Source organism: Triticum aestivum, chromosome 2D, assembly GCF_018294505.1.
Source record: "Triticum aestivum cultivar Chinese Spring chromosome 2D, IWGSC CS RefSeq v2.1, whole genome shotgun sequence".
In the NCBI taxonomy this organism is placed as follows: domain Eukaryota; kingdom Viridiplantae; phylum Streptophyta; class Magnoliopsida; order Poales; family Poaceae; genus Triticum; species Triticum aestivum.
The window spans coordinates 611,646,479-611,667,496 of record NC_057799.1 but is presented as its reverse complement, the minus strand read 5'-3'; the positions used below and the strand labels follow the sequence as shown (position 1 = coordinate 611,667,496).

At 44.4% G+C, this 21,018-nt stretch overlaps 1 protein-coding gene across 1 annotated transcript; it reads left to right on the top strand.

Annotated features, from left to right (window-relative positions):
* Positions 1–3,976: 3,976 nt before the first annotated feature.
* LOC123050392 (CRIB domain-containing protein RIC10-like) lies at positions 3,977–6,112 on the top strand. Its single transcript, XM_044473195.1, has 4 exons — positions 3,977–4,103; positions 4,198–4,310; positions 4,443–4,524; positions 5,760–6,112. The coding sequence occupies exons 1-4, from the start codon at positions 4,046–4,048 to the stop codon at positions 6,014–6,016; spliced, it is 510 nt and encodes a 169-aa protein (XP_044329130.1). The 5' UTR covers positions 3,977–4,045; the 3' UTR covers positions 6,017–6,112.
* Positions 6,113–21,018: the final 14,906 nt, after the last annotated feature.

Genomic DNA, 21,018 nt, shown 5'->3' with positions numbered 1-21,018 from the left:
AAGAATTAATGGATGATCAAGCAATCACATACTCTGCTTTCACTCTTCTAACATCAAGAAAGCAGCAGTACAAGACGAACAAACAATGAAGAAAGGAAGAAATCTTTTTTTTTTGCGACTGAAGAAAAGAAGAAATCAGTTCTAATTAACAGGCTAACAGCAAGTAATTCACCTGCTGCGCCACGACCATTGGGTTCTGCTATTGTGGATTGGTCGCTTGGCCGGGCAGGAGGGCTGTTTTTCCATTGGATTTGACCGGATTTGGCCGGAGACGCGCCGCTGCCGTCGGACGCCTCCTGCGGCCGAAGAATCTTGGGGCGCCCATCGTGAAGGGCGTCGCAGCGGTCGAGGAAGCGCGGCGGCCCAGGCGTGCCCCTCCTATGGCTGCTACCCTCCTCCCTTTCCAGGTCGCTGCTTGCCGTCGTCGTCGGGCTCGTTGAGCTCGCCGTTGTGCGGCAGCAGCGTCCCAGGTCGATTCGCGCAGCACCTTCATCCCCCGGCCATTCCTTGCAGCAGCCGGTAGAAGCCATGGGGGCACGGCGATGGATATGAAGCAGCGCAAAGAGGTGAGCCTACGAAGGGAGGGCATCGCCGGAGCAGTACAAGCTGACCGGATTAGCTTGCATTGGGGAATAACAGTGGCCGGGCCTCTCTAGAGGAAGGAGATAAGACAGAGAGAGGCGAACAGTGTGGCGTGGGGGTCTTTCTTATTTTTTTATGAGTGGCCGGTGCGAGGTTTGCCACACAGCGATTGAGCCATTGGATTAAAATGAACATGGATCCTAGCAGCTACAGCACGCGTGCAGTAATAATGTGACTGTAGAGGAGCCGAACCCAGCCGTCCGATAGGTGCAACTAGGAATGCAGACGGACAGCGTCTGCGAATCCGCGTTGGTCCGCGCAGTGAGAAATCACACTGATCGTTATTACTGTAATATTCATGTGTACGTTAATACTGTATTATCCAGATGGTGTTCTTGGATGTTCGATAGATGTTGACATACTCATAATTCCAATGTGGTATCTGGTATACAAATTGTGTTTTGGATCAATCTTGATTAGGAACTCAAAGCTATTGCTGGTTGCCCAAAAAAATAGTATCTATATATTGTTAGATTTAATGTGTTGTCAAAGAAATAGAGTCAAGATTGTGTTTTGGAGACTATAACAACGCTAGAGAAGTTTTGACCGATAAGAAAAACTTTCTTTACATAAAACATAAAAATAAAGTAAATTAGGTTTCCAGATACATGGCCAAAAAATAATACACGATAGACAATTTTGAAAAAAAATGATGAATGTTTAAATACATTGTGAACAGTTTCGAGCTAGAAGTAGATGAATGTCAACACACGACAGACTTTTTTCAATATGCGCTGAACATTTTCTAAACATGCTAAGTATTTTTTTTTATATATGCGATGAACCTTTTCAAAGTTTACGAGGAACCTTTTTTTAATACAAGGCGAACATTTCTTTAAATACACTGTTAATGTTTTGCAAGATATGCTACGGCCATTTTTGAACTACATGATGGGAATATTTAAAAAACATGATGAACATTTTTTATGCACGTTGAACTACAAATTAAGAATCGGGGGAAAAGAAAAGAAGTTAAAAAAGAAAAAGAAAATAAGAATTAAAAAAAGGAAAACAGAACATTAACGGAAATAATCCTGGTACTAGCTCTCCAATAGGTGCAACTAGGAATGCGTCTGCGAATCCGCGTTGGTGTTCTTGGATGGTGTAATATTCAGATGGTGTTCTTGGATGTTCGATAGATGTTACATACTCATAATTCCAATGTGGTAATTTTTAGTTTATTTTTAAAAAGAGGATGACCCCCGACTTCTGCATCTAAGAGATGTATGCATCCACTTTATTATTTATTCATAAAGACCTTATAAAGTAATACATCAATATGTCTGAAGCCACCATCTTAGCAACCTCTATTGCTACTCCTATCCATTGATGAAGGGTGCAGAAAGTGTGAGCCAAATACACAAACCTCTCACCTAGCCTAACATCTAAAACCGGAGGCCCCGACCAAGGCACATACCTGGTCTGGGGCACAAACCGGTCCGACGCACTCTGTCGTCGTCGCCTTCTTCCATCAATCCATCTTCAGAATAGGTACTGAAGCATCGATCTTGCTTGGCCTGCCGTCAATGCCCCCACGGCGCCAAACAGCGCCTCCTCCCTATGCATCCGTCGTCGAGACTTTGTTGTGCCTCGCCGCTGAGACTTCATGACGTCGATGCGTCACAGGGAACGCCGGTCCACCGCTGATGTCGTCCACTAGTCCCTCAAGCCTATGCACACCTCCAAGAATGACGCCCTCAAGAGGGGCACGGCACCTAAGCGCCGCCGTCATCTGACTGACTGATCTAGAGTTTCCCACGGAGGTAGCAGATAGGGGTCTAGAGCTTCTCCACGATGATGCCTTCAAGAAGGGGACGAGGCAGAGAAACACCGCCATCGCCGACCTTGACAACGTGCCAAGAGTAGGGTTTTCACCCGGATCCGCTCGAGGACCCCGCATCCAGCATCTTGTGCACGGGACCGCCACCAATCACCGTCGCCACGCATGGAACAGGTCGCACCGGCCGGATCAGATCTAACCGGATACCAGGCCCACCATGCCGCCGTCGCAGTTCCGAGTTCAGATTTGACCTGACTCGCCGCCGCCGCAGGCACGCAGCCAGCATACAATGGGCCGCCCCCATCGCGTCATCTCGATGAGGACGCCGTCGCCGTGAGCCGCCGCTGCCGCGCTGCCGGTCCCCGCGCCCGCCCGCCGCCGCCGCCTGGCAAGACTGCCCCGCCCCGGCCCTCCCGAGGTGCGAAGAACAAGGCCCCGCTGCCGGCCACCGCGAGGGGCTTTGCCCCGGTGGCCTCGGCCGGTGGTGAGGGTGGGGAAGGTGGTGAGGAGGCGAGGGGAACGAGATGGGCCAGTGGTATCCAATGTGGTATCTGGTATCCGAATTGTCTTTTGGATCAATCTTGATTAGGAACTCAAAGCTTTTGCTGGTTGCCCGAAAAAATAGTATCTATATATTGTTAGATTTAATGTGTTGTCAAAGAAATAGAGTCAAGATTGTGTTTTGGAGACCATAACAACGCTAGAGAAGTTTTGGCCGATAAGAAAAGTTTTTTTACATGTACATAAAACAAAGTAACAGAAGTTAGTCTGTGTGTATTTGGAGTTTTGGACGTTGTCATTTTTCAGCTGCACTATGCGTAGTAACGTAAATGATGTCGAATACCCGATCTGTTGGCCCAGAAAATGTTTCATGGGCTTTTGAGATTTGGCAGTATCCAAGAAACGCGGTTCTTGACTGATTAAGAGCCATGTTCCTCAACGTGGCTGCATCGATCTCGTATAATGTAGTCCACCAATTCAGATCCTAGCTCGTGTCTGTCAAACAACAGCCGGTATACAGCGGAAGAACGAGTGGCCCAGAACATCAAAACAATGCAACTGTACTCCTTACAGTTAGATTGCGGATGAATATCTTATTCACTTGTGTTTCTTTACTGTTTCAAATTGCATCCCAATCATTTACTGACAACTCAAATCAAAGTACTAATGTATGGAGACAAGAGTTTCTGGTCGACAGATCCATATAGTCTCATATTGTCATTATTCCGAGAGTAAGCATTAGGATAGTCATATGACTTGACAGCTCCTTTCTTTATACCATTGCTGATGCCAGTTTTCTGTTCCTGAAATGTGTTGCCAGCTTGTATATGTCCTGGCAAATAAGGCCTTCCTGTGGATGATGTCTTTAATGCCATTGTTGAAGGATGGGAGGAGACACCCCACATTGAACGAGTCAGGCAAGAAGAGAGGTGAGGTATGAGCACAATCAGTTTACCCATCTACCACTTCTCCTTCTGTGTCGTGTGTGATACAAGAAATCGATCTAGCTTCGGGTGGTACTGATGAAAATTCTTTCAGGAAGTAGAGCTCATTGCTCACCTTGGTTTCTTGTGCTTCTGCATTTGAAGGGCTTCAGCTGGTATCTGTGCACAACATCAACTGATGGCTTACAAGATGAAAGGGGTCTTCAAGGGCCTCAGGGTTATTACTCAAATCTTTGGTATGCAATATTCTTCATGTCTTATTGCGTTCAGTTGCAAACTTCCTTTTCCTTATCTTTATTCACCCTTCCCTGGTGTATACCATGCTAGCAGTGGTGAAGGAGCAAGAGATGGAGATTGGTCATCCCATAGACGTGAAGCATGTCGCGCATATCGGTTGGGATAGCCCAACGGGAAGTGCTGCTACTTCTCCTACTCCTAGCTGGGTATATACATAACTCACAGAATTCAGAGCAGTACTACAAATCTCTTGTGGCTCATTGCCTCTTCTCGATAATCCCCATTGGTCATGATCTAATGGGAAACTGACATAGTTTCAATTTGTCCTTAATTTGCAGATGAACGACATGAAGGGTACGCCGGACATTTCAACCTTGAGCAATTCCGGACCATCTACAGGTACCTCCTGGAGTTCTCAAGGTATTTTTCAGATCTTCAGTTCTGGTAGTGGTGCACATGTTTTGGTCTCAATTCCTTCTGTTTCCATCACGTTAGAAGATTATGTCATGTTTTTTTCTACAATATAAGATCGTGTCTTGTTTATTATATAGCGGAATGTGTAAATGAGGAAGGATACTTGCCGTTCGTTATCATAGGGACGTGCTGCCATGTTGCCGTTTATGCTTAGCAATCTTCTGTTATTTCATTAATAATCATGATGGGGGCATCAGTGCTGCAGGCACACATGATGCTATTAAACAACTGAGTTGACGGGACAAACGGACTAATGGGCACATCATGGATTAAATTATAAGAATTTAACTCAATACTTACAATGTTCTTCATATAGCTATAGTACCCGGTTTCGCCCAGTTTTCAGTGGGTTTTCCGCTAATTAATCGAGCAATTCTTGTCTGGTTTAATTAATGGAGAAGTGGTGTAGATGTTAAACTTTCCATTTAAAAATTAAGTAATTTGAAAATGTGCCATCTTTTTTGCGAGAAAACTTCTGATCTATTCATTTTCAAGCATGGCAGTACAACGAACACCAGAAATAATAAAAATTACATCCTGATTCGTAGACCACCTAGCAACGACTACAAGCACTGAAGCGAGCCGAAGGCGCGCCGCCGCCATCGCCCCTCCCTTATCTGAGCCGGACAAAACTTGTTGTAGTAGACAGTTGGGAAGTAGTCATGCTAAGGCCCCATAGGACCAGCGCACCAGAACAACAATCGCCGCTGATGAAGAGTAGCATAGATCGGAAGGATCCAACCTGAAAATACACGAACGTAGACGAACAACCAAATCCGAGCAGATCCACCAAAGATAGATCCACCAGAGACACACATCCACACGCCCACCAACAATGCTAGACGCGCCATCGAGACCGGGGCTAGGTGGGGAGGACCTTATTCTATCTTCAGGGAACCGCCGCCGTCTCGGCTTCCTGAGCAGGACACAAACCCTAACATAACTCAATAAACTATCTAAAAACGGAGCCCTTTCGTCGGCAAGGGCCACCGCGCCCCCATGACCCTAAGGCCACCGGAGACGAGGCGGACCGACGACAACGCCGTCGGGAGGCAGAGAAACGCTAATCTTTCTTGGGAAGGAGGACAGGAGGCGGCGGCTGCAATTAGATTCGTGAAAATGTGCTATTACAACAAACTTTTTTGAGAACCACCGGCTGATTTCTCCAAGTTGTTTTGCAGATTTTGACCATCCTCGAGATACATCAACCTATGGTATACTTCCAGAAAATAGTAGTCCGGGATCAACACCGTACCCTGACATACCAAAGCCACCCCGAAAGGCTAGAAGGAAGAAATCTACCAAGGACAGTTCACCAACGGCATCATCATCGAGATCATCAAGGTCATCAAGATCAAGATCTAAGGGCTCACTTTCATCCACTACACCTGACACCATTGGTGCCAATGATATTCAATGTAAAATCCGGATTGTGTAGGCTATCATGTTTTATACCCCCTTTCTCAAGATCATGCAAGTATTTGGAAAACAACTTTGCATAGGAAATAGGAATACAAATGTTATTTATTTTTTATTGCTTCAAGTTTAGCTGAAAGGAAAACAATGGCAAAGTTAGGAAGGACGTCAAGAAGGGTACTAATATTATGATGCATGCTAATTAAATCCGGTTCTCGTCAGTTTCCGCGGTAATTTGATTGGTGACTGATCAGTGCTAGGTATAGAGGTTGTCGTGTTCTCCACATGGATTAGATTATAAGTAATCAAATGGATCTGCACCTGAATAACCAAAGCAGAGGTCTAGCAAAACAACTTCACCAAATCTGAGCTCCAGATCTAGGTATTGGAGTAATAACCTAGTGGTTCAAGGAGAGATTCAACAGGTAATTCAGTACTGAGATAAAGGTAGATCTGCTCAAATACACAAATCATCAGATCAAACATGAGAGCACGATCACATAGAGTTGTCTCAGGTGCATATTATCAAACATAGACTATGCAAGCACGTGAGTAGCAGTAGATTCAGGGACCATAGGAGATACAACAGTGTAAAGGCAAGGGAAGAGCAATGGTAATCCTAAATCCACTTGATCTGTTTCGGTAAGGGACGATCCCATGGTGCTCGAGGAAGAAATGAACAAGCAGAGAGATCAGGTGAGTAGAATGGCCGTAGACCAAGCAGATGAACATATCGGGGATGAGGGCTTCAAGATCTTTTATTTCACAAATACACAAGTTTAGGGGTAAGACAAAACCACAACTCTATGCAATTTTAAGCAAAAAAACCCAACAACTCTAGGACTAATTGGCAACAAAAAACCTCAAATCTACCGGTTGAACATGAATATGATGATAGGGCCCCACTAGTCATAGACACAAAGTAATGGGTAGGTAATATGATGATTACCAATGTTTGCAAAGCATCAATTTGAATGACTCACAGTCATAAAAAGCAACATATAATCATAATATGTAAACAAGAACACATTATCACAGCAACACATACCTATAAACAACAACACATTTAATTAACAACATTAATTTCCCATGAACAACAACACATCAAAACAACATCACATTGTCATACATTTTGAGTTCACAAATTCAGAACAAAGTGTAGAGAAAATTTGGCCATACTTGTCAGATTTTATATGGCCATGGGTACATTGGTATGTGGGCATGGGTTATACGATCCCATACCCGTACCCGCTCTACCTGATGTGTTAGGGAACGTTGCATGGAAAACAAAAAAATTTCTACGCACACGCAAGATCTATCAAGGAGATGCATAGCAACGAGAGGGGCGAGTGTGTCTACGTTGTTGGGAAACGTAGCATGCAATTTCAAAAAATTTCCTACGCTCACGTAAGTGAAGGAAATATGCCCTAGAGGCAATAATAAAGTTGTTATTTATATTTCCTTATATCGTGACAAATGTTTATTATTCATGCTAGAATTGTATTAACCGGAAACTTAGTACACGTGTGAATACATAGACAAACAAAGTGTCCCTAGAATGCCTCTACTTGACTAGCTCGTTAATCAAAAATGGTTAAGTTTCCTAGCCATAGACATGTGTTGTCATTTGATGAACGGGATCACATCATTAGAGAATGATGTGATGGACAAGACCCATCCGTTAGCTTAGCATTATGATCGTTTAGTTTATTGCTATTGCTTTCTTCATGACTTATACATGTTCCTCTGGCTATGAGATTATGCAACTCCGGAATACCGGAGGAACACCTTGTGTGCTATCAAACGTCACAACGTAACTGGGTGATTATAAAGATGCTCTACAGGTGTCTCCGAAGGTGTTTGTTGGGTTGGCATAGATCAAGATTAGGATTTGTCACTCCAAGTATCGGAGAGGTATCTCTGGGCCCTCTCGGTAATGCACATCAATATAAGCCTTGCAAGCAATGTGACTAATGAGTTAGTTGCGGGATGTTGCATTGCGGAACGAGTAAAGAGACTTACCGGTAACGAGATTGAAGTAGGTATGATGATACCACGATCGAATCTCGGGCAAGTAACATACCGATGACAAAGGGAACAACGTATGTTGTTGTGCGGTTTGACCGATAAAAGATCTTCATAGAATATGTAGGAACCAATATGAGCATCCAGGTTCCGCTATTGGTTATTGACCAGAGATGAGTCTCGGTCATGTCTACATAGTTCTCAAACCCGTAGGGTCCGCACGCTTAACGTTAGATGACGATATGTATTATGAGTTTTGTGATTTGATGCACCGAAGGTTTTTCGGAGTCCCGGATGTGATCACGGACATGACGAGGAGTCTCGAAATGGTCGATACATAAAGAATGATATATTGGACGATGTTATTCGGACACCGGATGAGTTCCGGGGGTCACCGGATAAATATCGGAGTGCCGGAAGGGTTATCGGAACCACCGGAGAAGTAATGGGTCTTATCGGGCCTAGGGGAGAGAGAGAGGGGCAGCCAAGGGCTCGCCGCGCGCCCTCCCATGGGCCTAGCCCGAATTTTGGACTAAGGGGAGGGGCGGCGCCTCCTCCTTCCTTCTCTTTCCCCTCTCCTTCCTTCTTCTCCTAGTTGGACTAGGAAAGGGGGGTCCAACTCCTACTTGGAGTAGGATTGCCCCCTTGGGCACACCCTATGAGGGCCGGCCGGCCTCCCCCTTGCTCCTTTATATACGGGGGTAGTGGGGAACCCCATAGACACACCTCGGTCATATTGTCGTAGTGCTTAGGCGAAGCCCTGCGTCGGTAACTTCATCATCACCGTCACCACGCCGTCGTGCTGAAAAAACTCTCCCTCGGCCTCAGTTGGATCTAGAATTCGTGGAACGTCACCCAGCTGAACGTGTGCAGATCGCGGAGGTTCCGTGCATTCGGTACTTGATCGGTTGGATCGTGAAGACGTTCGACTACATCAACCGCGTTACTTAACGCTTCCGCTTTCGGTCTACGAGGGTACGTGGACACACTCTCCCGTCTCGTTGCTATGCATCTCCTAGACAGATCTTGCGTGATCATAGGATTTTTTTTCGAAATACTACGTTGCCCAACAGTGGTATCAGAGCCAGGTTTATGCGTAGATGTTATATGCACAAGTAGAACACAAAGAGTTGTGAGCGATAATAGTCATACTGCTTACCAGCATGTCATACTTTGATTCAGCGGTATTGTTGGATGAAGCGGCCCAGACTGACATTACATGACCACGTTCATGAGACTGGTTCTATCGCCGTGCTTTGTACACATGTGGCTAGTGGGTGTATGTTTCTCCAACTTTAGTTGAATCGAGTGTGACTACGTCCGACCCTTGCTGAAGGTTAAAACAACACACTTGATGAAAAATCGTTGTGGTTTTTGATGCGTAGGTAAGAACGGTTCTTGCTAGAAGCCCGTAGCAGCCACGTAAAATTTGCAACGACAAAGTAGAGGACATCTAACTTGTTTTTGCAGGGCTTGCTGTGATGTGATATGGTCAAGACGTGATGATATATAAATTGTTGTATGAGATGATCATGTTTTGTAATAGTTATCGGCAACTGGTAGGATCCATATGGTTGTCGCTTTATTGTATGAAATGCAATCGCCATGTAATTGGTTTACTTCATCACTAAGCGGTAGCGATAATCGTAGAAGCAATAATTGGCGAGACGACAACGATGCTATGATGGAGATCAAGGTGTCAAGCCGGTGACGATGGTGATCATGACGGTGCTTTGGAGATGGAGATCAAAGGCACAAGATGATGATGGCCATATCATATCACTTATATTGATTGCATGTGATGTTTATCCTTTATGCATCTTATTTTGCTTAGTACAGCGGTAGCATTATAAGATGATCTCTCACTAAATTTCAAGGTATAATTGTTCTCCCTGAGTATGCACCATTGCTACAGTTCGTCGTGCCGAGACACCACGTGATGTTCGGGTGTGATAAGCTCTACGTTCACATACAACGGGTGCAAGCCAGTTTTGCACACGCAGAATACTCGGGTTAAACTTGACGAGCCTAGCATATGCAGATATGGCTTCGGAACACTGAGACCGAAAGGTCGAGCATGAATAATATAGTAGATATGATCAACATAGTGATGTTCACCATTGAAAGCTACTCCATCTCACGTGATGATCGGACATGGTTTAGTTGATATGGATCACGTGATCATTTAGATGACTAGAGGGATGTCTATCTAAGTGGGAGTTCTTAAGTAATATGATTAATTGAACTTTAATTTATCATGAACTTAGTCCTGATAGTATTTGCATATCTATGTTGTAGATCAATAGCTTGCGATGTAGCTCCCCGTTTATTTTTCATATGTTCCTAGAGAAAACTAAGTTGAAAGATGATAGTAGCAATGATACGGACTGGGTCCATGATCTGAGGATTATCCTCATTGCTGCACAGAAGAATTATGTCCTTGATGCACCACTAGGTGACAGACCTATTGCAAGAGTATATGCAGACATTATGAATGTTTGGCAAGCTCGATATGATGACTACTTGATAGTTTAGTGCACCATGCTTTACGGCTTAAAACTGGGACTTCAAAAACATTTTGAACGCCATGGAGCATATGAGATGTTCCAAGAGTTGAAATTAGTATTTCAGACTCATGCCCGTGTCAAGAGGTATGAGACCTCTGACAGTACCTACAAGATGGAGGAGAATAGCTCAACCAGTGCACATGTGCTCAGATTGTCTAGGTACTACAATCGCTTGAATCAAGTGGGAGTCAATCTTCCAGATAATATAGTGATTGATAGTGTTCTCTAGTCACTATCACCAAGCTACTAGAACTTCGTGATGAACTATAATATGCAAGGGATGACGAAAACGATTCCCGAGCTCTTCGTGATGCTGAAATCAGCGAAGATAGAAATCAAGAAAAAGCATCAAGTGTTGATGGTTGACAAGACCACTAGTTTCAAGTAAAAGGGAAAAGGGAAAGAAAGGGAACTTCAATAAGAATGGCAAGCAAGTTGCCACTCCCATGAAGAAACACAAAGCTAGACCCAAGCCTGAAACTGAGTGCTTCGACTGCAAAGGAAATGGTCACTGGGAGTGGAACTTCCCTAGATACTTGGTGGATAAGAAGGATGACAAAGTGAACAAAGCTATATTTGATATACATGTTATTGATGTGTACTTTACTAGTGTTTATAGCAACCGCTCGGTATTTGATACTGGTTCAGTTGCTAAAGAGTAGTAACACGAAAACAGGAGTTGCACGATAAACAGAGACTAGTTAAGGATGAGGTGACGATGTGTATTGCAAATGATTCCAAGGTTGATAAGATCACCATCGCACACCCTTTTACCTTCGGGATTAGTATTGAACCTAAAATAAATGTTATTTGGTGTTTGCGTTGAGCAAGAAAATGATTGGATCATGTTTATTGCAATACAATTATTCATTTAAGTTAAAGAATAATTGTTGCTCTGTTTACATGAATAAAACCTTCTATGGTCATACACTTAATATAAATGGTTTATTGAATCTCGATCGTAGTGATACACATATTCATAATATTGAAGCCAAAAGATGCAAAGTTAATAATGATATTACAACTTATATGTGGCACTGCTGTTTAGGTCATATTGGTGTAAAGCGCATGAAGAAACTCCATGCTGATGGACTTTTGGAATCACTTGATGCTTGCGAACCATCTCATGGGCAAGATGACTAAGACTCCGTTCTCCGGAGCAATGGAGCGAGCAACTGACTTATTGAAAATAATACATACTGATGTATGCGGTCCGATGAGTGTTAAGGCTTGCGGCGGGTATCGTTATTTTCTGACCTTCACAGATGATTTGAGTAGATATGGGTATATCTGCTTGATGAAACATAAGTCTGAAACATTTGGAAAGTTCAAAGAATTTCAGGGTGAAGTGGAAAATCATCGTAACAAGAAAATAAGGTTTCTACAATCTGATCATGGAGGTGAATATTTGAGTTATGAGTTTGCTCTTCATTTGAAACAATGTGGAATAGTTTTGCAACTCACGCCACCTGGAACACCACAGCGTAATGGTGTGTCCGAACGTCGTAACCGTACTTTATTGGATATGGTGTGATCTATGATGTCTCTTACCGATTTACCACTATCGTTTTGGGGTTATGCATTAGAGACAGCTGCATTCGTGTTAAATAGGGCACCATCTAAATCCGTTGAGATGACACCATATGAACTATGGTTTAGCAAGAAACCTAAGATGTCGTTTCTTAATGTTTGGGGCTGTGATGCTTATGTGAAAAAGTTTCAACCTGATAAGCTCGAACCCAAATTAGAAAAATGCGTCTTCATCGGATACCCAAAGGAAACTGTTGGGTACACCTTCTATCACAGATCCGAAGGCAAGTTATTCGTTGCTAAGAATGGATCCTTTCTAGAGAAGAAGTTTCTCTCGAAAGAAGTGAGTGGGAGGAATATAGAACTTGATGAGGTAATTGTACCTTCTCCCGAATTGGAAAGTAGTTCATCACAGAAATCAGTTCCAGTGATTCCTACACCAATTAGTGAAGAAGCTAATGATGCTGATCATGAAACTTCAGATCAAGTTACTACCGAACCTCGTAGGTCAACCAGAGTATGGTCCGCACCAGAGTGGTACGGTAATCCTTTCTGGAAATCATGTTACTAGACCATAACGAACCTACGAACTATGAGGAAGCGATGATGAGCCCAGATTCTGCCTAATGGCTTGAGGCCATGAAATCTGAGATGGGATCCATGTATGAGAACAAAGTATGGACTTTGATTGACTTGCCCGATGATCGGCGGGCCATTGAGAATAAATGGATCTTCAAGAGGAAGACGGATGATGATAGTAGTGTTACTATCTACAAAGCTCGAATTGTCGCAAAAAGTTTTCGAGAAGTTCAAGGTGTTGACTACGATAAGATTTTCTCACTCGTAGTGATGCTTAAGTCTGTCCGAATCATGTTAGCAATTGCCACATTTTATGAAATTTGGCAAATGGATGTCAAAACTGCATACCTTAAATGGATTTCTTAAAGAAGAGTTGTATATGATGCAACAAGAAGGTTTTGTCAATCCTAAAGGTGCTAACAAAGTGTGCAAGCTCCAGCGATCCATCTATGGACTGGTGCAAGCATCTCGGAGTTGGAATATATGCTTTGATAAAGTGATCAAAGCATATGGTTTTATACAGACTTTTAGTGAAGCCTGTATTTACAAGAAAGGGAGTGGGAGTACTATAGCCTTTCTGATAAATATATGTGAATGACATATTGTTGATCGGAAATGATGTAGAATTTTCTGGAAAGCATAAAGGAGTGTTTGAAAGGATTTTTTCAAAGAAAGATCTCAGTGAAGCTACTTACATATTAGACATCAAGATCTATAAAGATAGATAAGGATGTTTGATAAGACTTCCAATGAGTACATACCTTGATAAGATTTTGAAAAAGTTCAAAATGGATCAGTCAAAGAAGGAGTTCTTGCCTGAGTTGCAAGGTGTGAAGTTGAGTAAGACTCAAAACCCGACCATGGCAGAAAATAGAAAGAGAATGAAAGTCATTCCCTATGTCTCAGTCATAGGTTCTATAAAGTATGCTATGCTGTATACCAGACCTATTGTGTACCTCACCATGAGTTTGGCAAGAGGGTAGAATAGTGATCCAGGAGTGGATCACTGGACAGCGGTCAAAATTATCCTTAGTAGAATAAGGAAATATTTCTCGGTTATGGAGGTGATAAAGAGTTCATCGTAAAGAGTTACGTTGATGCAAGCTTTGACACCGATCTGGATGACTCTAAGTCTCGGTCTAGATACATATTGAAAGTGGGAGCAATTAGCTAGAGTAGGTCCGTGCAGAGCATTGTAGACATAGAAATTTACAAAATACATATGGATCTGAATGTTGCAGTTCCATAGACTAAAATTTATCTCACAAGCAAAACATGATCACACCTTAGTGCTCTTGGGTGTTAATCACATAGAAATGTGAACTAGATTATTGAATCTGGTAAAACCTTTGAGTATTAGTCACATGGCGATGTGAACTAATCACATAAAGATGTGAACTATTGGTGTTAAATCACATGGCGATGTGAACTAGATTATTGACTCTAGTGCAAGTGGGAGACTGAAGGAAATATGCCCTAGAGGCAATAATAAAGTTGTTATTTATATTTCCTTATATCATGATAAATGTTTATTATTCATGCTAGAATTGTATTAACCGGAAACTTAGTACATGTGTGAATACATAGACAAACAGAGTCTCCCTAGAATGCCTCTACTTGACTAGCTCGTTAATCAAAGATGGTTAAGTTGCCTAGCCATAGACATGTGTTGTCATTTGATGAACGGGATCAAATCATTGGAGAATGATGTGATGGACAAGACCCATCCGTTAGCTTAGCATTATGATCGTTTAGTTTATTGCTATTGCTTTCTTCATGACTTATACATGTTCCTCTGACTATGAGATTATGCAACTCCGTAATACCGGAGGAACACCTTGTGTGCTATCAAATGTCACAACGTAACTGGGTGATTATAAAGATGCTCTACAGGTGTCTCCGAAGGTGTTTGTTGGGTTGGCATAGATCAAGATTAGGATTTGTCACTCCAATTATTGGAGAGGTATCTCTGGGCCCACTCGGTAATGCACATCACTGTAAGCCTTGCAAGCAATGTGACTAATGACTTAGTTGTGGGATGTTGCATTATGGAACGAGTAAAGAGACTTACCGGTAACAAGATTGAACTAGGTATGATGATACCAACGATCGAATCTCGGGCAGGTAACATACCGATGACAAAGGGAACAACGTATGTTGTTGTGCGGTTTGACCGATAAAAGATCTTCGTAGAATATGTAGGAACCAATATGAGCATCCAGGTTCCGCTATTGGTTATTGACCGGAGATGAGTCTCGGTCATGTCTACATAGTTCTCGAACCCATAGGGTCCGCATGCTTAACGTTCGATGACGATATGTATGATGAGTTTTGTGATTTGATGCACCGAAGGTTGTTCGGAGTCCCGGATGTGATCACGGACATGACGAGGAGTCTCGAAATGGTCAAGACATAAATAATGATATATTGGACGATGTTATTCGGACACCGGATGAGTTCTGGAGGTCACCGGATAAATATCGGAGTGCCGGAAGGGTTATCGGAACCACCGGAGAAGTAATGGGCCTTATTGGGCCTAGGGGAGAGAGAGGGGCAGCCAAGGGCTGGCCGCGCGCCCCCCATGGGCCTAGTCCGAATTGAACTAAGGGGAGGGCGGCGCCCCCTCCTTCCTTCTCTTTCCCCTCTCCTTCCTTCTTCTCCTAGTTGGACTAGGAAAGGGGGATCCAACTCCTACTTGGAGTAGGATTGCCCCCCTTGGGCGCACCCTATGAGGGCCGGCCGGCCTCCCCCTTGCTCCTTTATATACGGGGGCAGGGGGCACCCCATAGACACACAAGTTGATTCTTAGCCGTGTGTGGTGTCCCCTCCACAGATTTCCACCTCGGTCATATTGTCGTAGTGCTTAGGCGAAGCCCTACGTCGGTAACTTCATCATCACCGTCACCACGCCGTCGTGCTGACGAAACTCTCCCTCGGCCTCAGCTGGATCTAGATTTCGTGGGACGTCACCGAGCTGAACGTGTGCAGATCGCGGAGGTGCCGTGTGTTCGGTACTTGATCTGTTGGATCGCGAAGACGTTCGACTACATCAACCGCATTACTTAACACTTCCGCTTTCGATCAACGAGGGTACGTGTAGACACTCTGCTGTCTCGTTGCTATGAATCTCCTAGATAGATCTTGCGTGATCGTAGGATTTTTTTTGAAATACTGCGTTCCCCAACAGTAAGATCTATCTAGGAGATGCATAGCAACGAGAGGGGAGAGCATCTTCATACCCTTGAAGATCGCTAAGCAGAAGTGTTTATCAATGCAGTTGATGTAGTCATACACCTGCACGATCTGTCCCGATCAAGTACCGAACGTACGACACCTCCGCGTTTAGCACACGTTCATCTTGATGACGTCCTCGCTTTCTTGATCCAGCAAGAGGGGCGAAGTAGTAGATGAGTTCCGGCAGCACGACGACGTGGTGATGGTGTTGGTGAAGAACAATCTCCGCAGGGCTTCGCCAAGCACTACGGTAACTATGATGGAGGATAAACTAGAGGGACGGGGTTGCCGGCACACGGCTTGGTGTTTCTTGATGTGTTCTAGGTGCTATCCCTGCCCTTCAATTTATATATTGAGTCATGGGGTTGAAACTTGGAGTAAAAGCCTCCTCAAAGTCGGTTTTGCCCGCAAGGAAGAGTCCTTCTTGGACTTCCAGGACCAGACGCCACGGTCCTTGGTGTCTGGCCAAGATGCCATGGCCAGGGTCTCTGGTGTTTGCCCCCCTGGCCTCCGCAAAACTCCTTTTGCACCGACCTAAAGCCCTGTGGGCTTCACCCCTTGGCCGAACCATATCATCCTATATATCAATCTTTACCTCCGGACCATTCCGGAGCTCCTCGTCATGTCCGTGATCTCATCCCGGACTCCGAACAACATTCGGTCACCAACATACATAACTCATATACTATATCGTCAACGAACGTTAAGCGTGCGGACCCTACGGGTTCGAGAACTATGTAGACATGACCGAGACATCTCTCTGGTTAATAACCAATAGCGGAACCTGGATGCCCATATTGGCTCCTACATATTCTATGAAGATCTTTATCGGTCGAACCTTATCACAACATACGTAATTACCTTTTTCCATCGGTATGTTACTTGACCGAGATTCAATCGTCGGTATCTTCATACCTAGTTCAATCTCGTTACCGGCAAGTCTCTTTACTCATTCCGTAATACATCATCCTGCAACTAACTCATTAGTCACTTTGCTTGTAAGGCTTCTTATGATGTGTATTACTGAGAGGGCCCAGAGATACCTCTCCGATACTCGGAGTGACAAATCCTAGTCTCGATCTATAGCAACCCAACAAACACCTTCAGAGATACCTGTAGAGCATCTTTATAATCACCCAGTTACGTTGTGATGTTTGATAGCACACAAGGCATTCCTCCGGTATCCGGGAGTTGCATAATCTCATAGTCAAAGGAATATGTATTTGACATGAAGAAAGTAATAACAATAAAACTGAACGATCAACATGCTATGCTAACGAATGGGTCTTGTCCATCACATCATTCTCCTAATGATGTGATCCCGTTCATCAAATGACAACACATGTCTATGGTTAGGAAACTTAACCATCTTTGACTAACGAGCTAGTCTAGTAGAGGCTTACTAGGGACACGGTGTTTTGTCTATGTATCCACACATGTATCAAGTTTCCGGTTAATACAATTCTAGCATGAATAATAAACATTTATCATGATATAAGGAAATATAAAATAACAACTTTATTATAGCCTCTAGGGCATATTTCCTTCAGTCTCCCACTTGCACTAGAGTCAATAATCTAGTTCACATCGCCATGTGATTTAACACCAATAGTTCACATCTTTATGTGATTAACACCCATAGTTCACATCGCCATGTGACCAACACCCAAAGGGTTTACTAGAGCCAATAATCTAGTTCACATCGCTATGTGATTAACACCCAAAGAGTACTAAGGTGTGATCATGTTTTGCTTGTGAGAGAAGTTTAGTCAACGGGTCTGACATATTCAGATCCGTATGTATTTTGCAAATTTCTATGTCTACAATGCTCTGCATGGAGCTACTCTAGCTAATTGCTCCCACGTTCAATACGTATCTAGATTGAGACTTAGAGTCATCTAGATCAGTGTCAAAACTTGCATCAACGTAACTCTTTACGACAAACTCTTTATCACCTCCATAATCGAGAAACATTTCCTTAGTCCTCTTTAAGGTAACTAAGGATAATTTTGACTGCTGTCCAGCGATCTATTCCTGGATCACTATTGTACCCCCTTGTCAGAATCATGGCAAGGTACACAACCGGTTTGGTAGACAGCATGGCATACTTTATAGAACCTATGGCTGAGGCATAGGGAATGACTTTCATTCTCTCTTTATCTTCTGCCGTGGTCGGGTTTTGAGTCTTTACTCAACTTCACACCTTAAAATACAGGCAAGAAATCCTTCTTTGACTGATCCATTTTGAACTCCTTCAAAATCTTGTCAAGGTATGTACTCATTGAAAGTCTTATCAAGCATCTTGATCTATATCTATAGATCTTGATGCCCAATATGTAAGCAGCTTCACCGAGGTCTTTCATTGAAAAATTCTTATTCAAATATCCTTTTATGCTATCCAGAAATTCTACATTATTCCCAATCAACAATATGCCATCCACATATAATATCAGAAATGCCACAGAGCTCCCACTCACTTTCTTGGAAATACAGGCTTCACCGTAAGTCTATATAAAACCATATGCTTTGATCACCTTATCAAAGCGTATATTCCAACTCTGAGATGCTTGCACCAGTCAATAGATGGATCACTGGAGTCGCACACTTTGTTAGCACCTTTTAGGATCGACAAAACCTTTTGGTTGCATCAAGGAATGCAGTTTTGACATCCATTTGCTAGATTTCATAAAATGCGGCAATTGCTAACATGATTCAGACCGACTTAAGCATCGCTACAAGTGAGAAAATCTCATCGTGGTCAACACCTTGAACTTGTCGAAAACCTTTTACGACAAGTCGAGCTTTGTAGATAGTAACACTACCATCAGCTTCCGTCTTCCTCTTGAAGATCCATTTATTCTCAATGGCTTGCTGTCGGGGATATACCCCGCGGTATGACCCGGCCGGACCTGGCGACTCACTGATGACCTGCCCGGATCTCTCCACTCACTCATGACCCGGCCAAGCCAGGTGACTCATTGGTAACCCGGTAGGCAGGTCAGAGGAGTGACAAGACCCGGAGGCCCAGAAGGCGGTTCATGGAAGGCTGGCTCGTATATGGTGGGACGGCTTAAGATGAAAGGCATAAGGAATATTCCCATACAAAGAAAGCAAGAATATGACTCCACTTGTAATAGAGTAGTCCTAGTCCCACTAGGACTCCCATGTAACCCGCCCCTCCAACTTATATAAGGAGGGCCCAGGCACCCCAAGAGGGACAAGTTGGACAAGTCTAGATAGACAGACAAGTCAAGAGCTCTCGAAATAGAGCACCCCTGTAATCATGATCATGATCATCAATATCAATGAAGCAGGATGTAGGCTTTTACCTCCACCGTGAGGGGCCGAACCTGGGTAAAAAACCTCGCGTCTCTCGTCCCACTCAACCCCTCTCAAGCTACCACATAGATGCGTCGGCCTCACGACTAAGTCCTGACACTAAGGACATCTGCCGTGACAAATCCACGATAGTTGGCTCCCACCGTGGGGCTGGCGCACGGTGGTGTTGAGTTCTTGGAGGGATCTTTTTTAGGGTTCGAGAAGCTCGTAATTCATCAGATGAAGAAGAATCGGCAAATTCATTGAGTTATGATCATAGTCATGATTAAAGTTTGAAAAATCAGATACAAGATTGAGATCAAGAGTTAGGGCTGCATCTATGCCGCCACAAGTCGTCGAGATCAGCATAAGTTTTCGCCGCAACAAACATCGAAGCACACCGGATTCAATACGAGTACACATACTACTAATCGTCATGTCAAGAAGGAAAGTGCTAACTGGTGACGGTCAAATCGTCACGTCAAGAAGGAAAGTGCTAACTGGTGACGGTAAAAAAAAGTTGGCTGGTCAACCATGACCCGGAAGAGGATATGGCCGTGGGCATGGACTCCGTCGTTGCTCCGGGCTGGATCCCGCGTCTCTGCCTGCCTCTGCCGGTGTGGCTCTTCGAGCCGGCGCCTCGCCTGGCCGGTGCCCCCTCGCTCTAAGCCGCCCGTTCCTGAGCCGCCCAGGCCAAGGGCAGCCTATGAACCACCGCCCGGTCCCCGCCTCGCCTACGCTGGCAAGTTGCCGTTGCGGCTGCCTGTTTCCAGAGCCGTCCGCGTTCCCGGCCTGCGCCGCTGCACGAGCGCCATCCTCACCCCTGCGCTGGCTCCGCCCTACCTTAGCCGCCCTCGCGGCCCTGAGTCGCCGCCAATGAGTCACCTGTTCAAGCCGCCTGCTCTTGATCCATTGGATGGAATTGCAAAAACTAGACGAAACGGCCGCGACTCAAGCTTGAAGACCGTGGAAGGAAATTTGCAAACAGCAGCCATGGCGTCTAGTTTTTGGGGACAGGGAGACAATGACGACTCTAAAACTGAGAAATACCACGTGGTTCGCTCGTTGAAAGACAAGCGCGATGATGAGATGAGAGTTACTGCCGACCAGATGCGACGGTTGTATTTGCTGCTGGAGCGGTCAATCACGATGAGGCTGTTGGTCAAGTCAAAAAATTGTTTACATGATTCTCTACTGATCCGACTATTTTAGTGGTTCAGAGGATATTTGGATCTCGGAATATGAGCATCGGTGTAGGGAGCTGCTACATCCATCCGAGTCGGAAGAGATCAAGTACTACCGGCAGATCATCAGAGCAATTTTCAAAGAAAAAATAAGAAGGGAGGGTCACGACTCGGAAGCAGACTCTCCACGGGATTGAATTCCTCTGTTGACTCGCTCCGTTGACCCACCGGGCTACACCACGAGCAGCAGTAATAGGGCCTCCCCCGCCGTGTCAAAGTTGTTGTTCGCCTCCGCTGCGGGCTGCTGGCTTACATAGCCCCCATAGCCTTGAACCGGCCTCGCCGCTGTTACAAGCCGCCGGGCCCCTCTGCTGTTGTCATAAGCCGCTGGCAAGTTGCACCTGCTTCACCTCGTTGTTAAGCCGTCACTATGATGGCCATGGTCTCAATCACCATCGAAATAACTGGAGGTGATCCATGGATGTTATATATGACTCAGTCGTCCGGACGAATCAGGTGATATCCATTTAAATTTATCTTTTTAGCACATATTATTTTTGTCAAAGAGCAGTTTATCTTCGCCTTGG

Excerpts from the sequence above, each read along its gene's own strand:
- LOC123050392 (XM_044473195.1), top strand. The coding sequence starts at position 4,046 with ATGGCTTACAAGATGAAAGGGGTCTTCAAGGGCCTCAGGGTTATTACT. Across the intron at positions 4,104-4,197 it reads GGTTATTACTCAAATCTTTG|TGGTGAAGGAGCAAGAGATG; the intron begins GTATGCAATATT and ends CCATGCTAGCAG. Across the intron at positions 4,311-4,442 it reads CTTCTCCTACTCCTAGCTGG|ATGAACGACATGAAGGGTAC; the intron begins GTATATACATAA and ends CTTAATTTGCAG.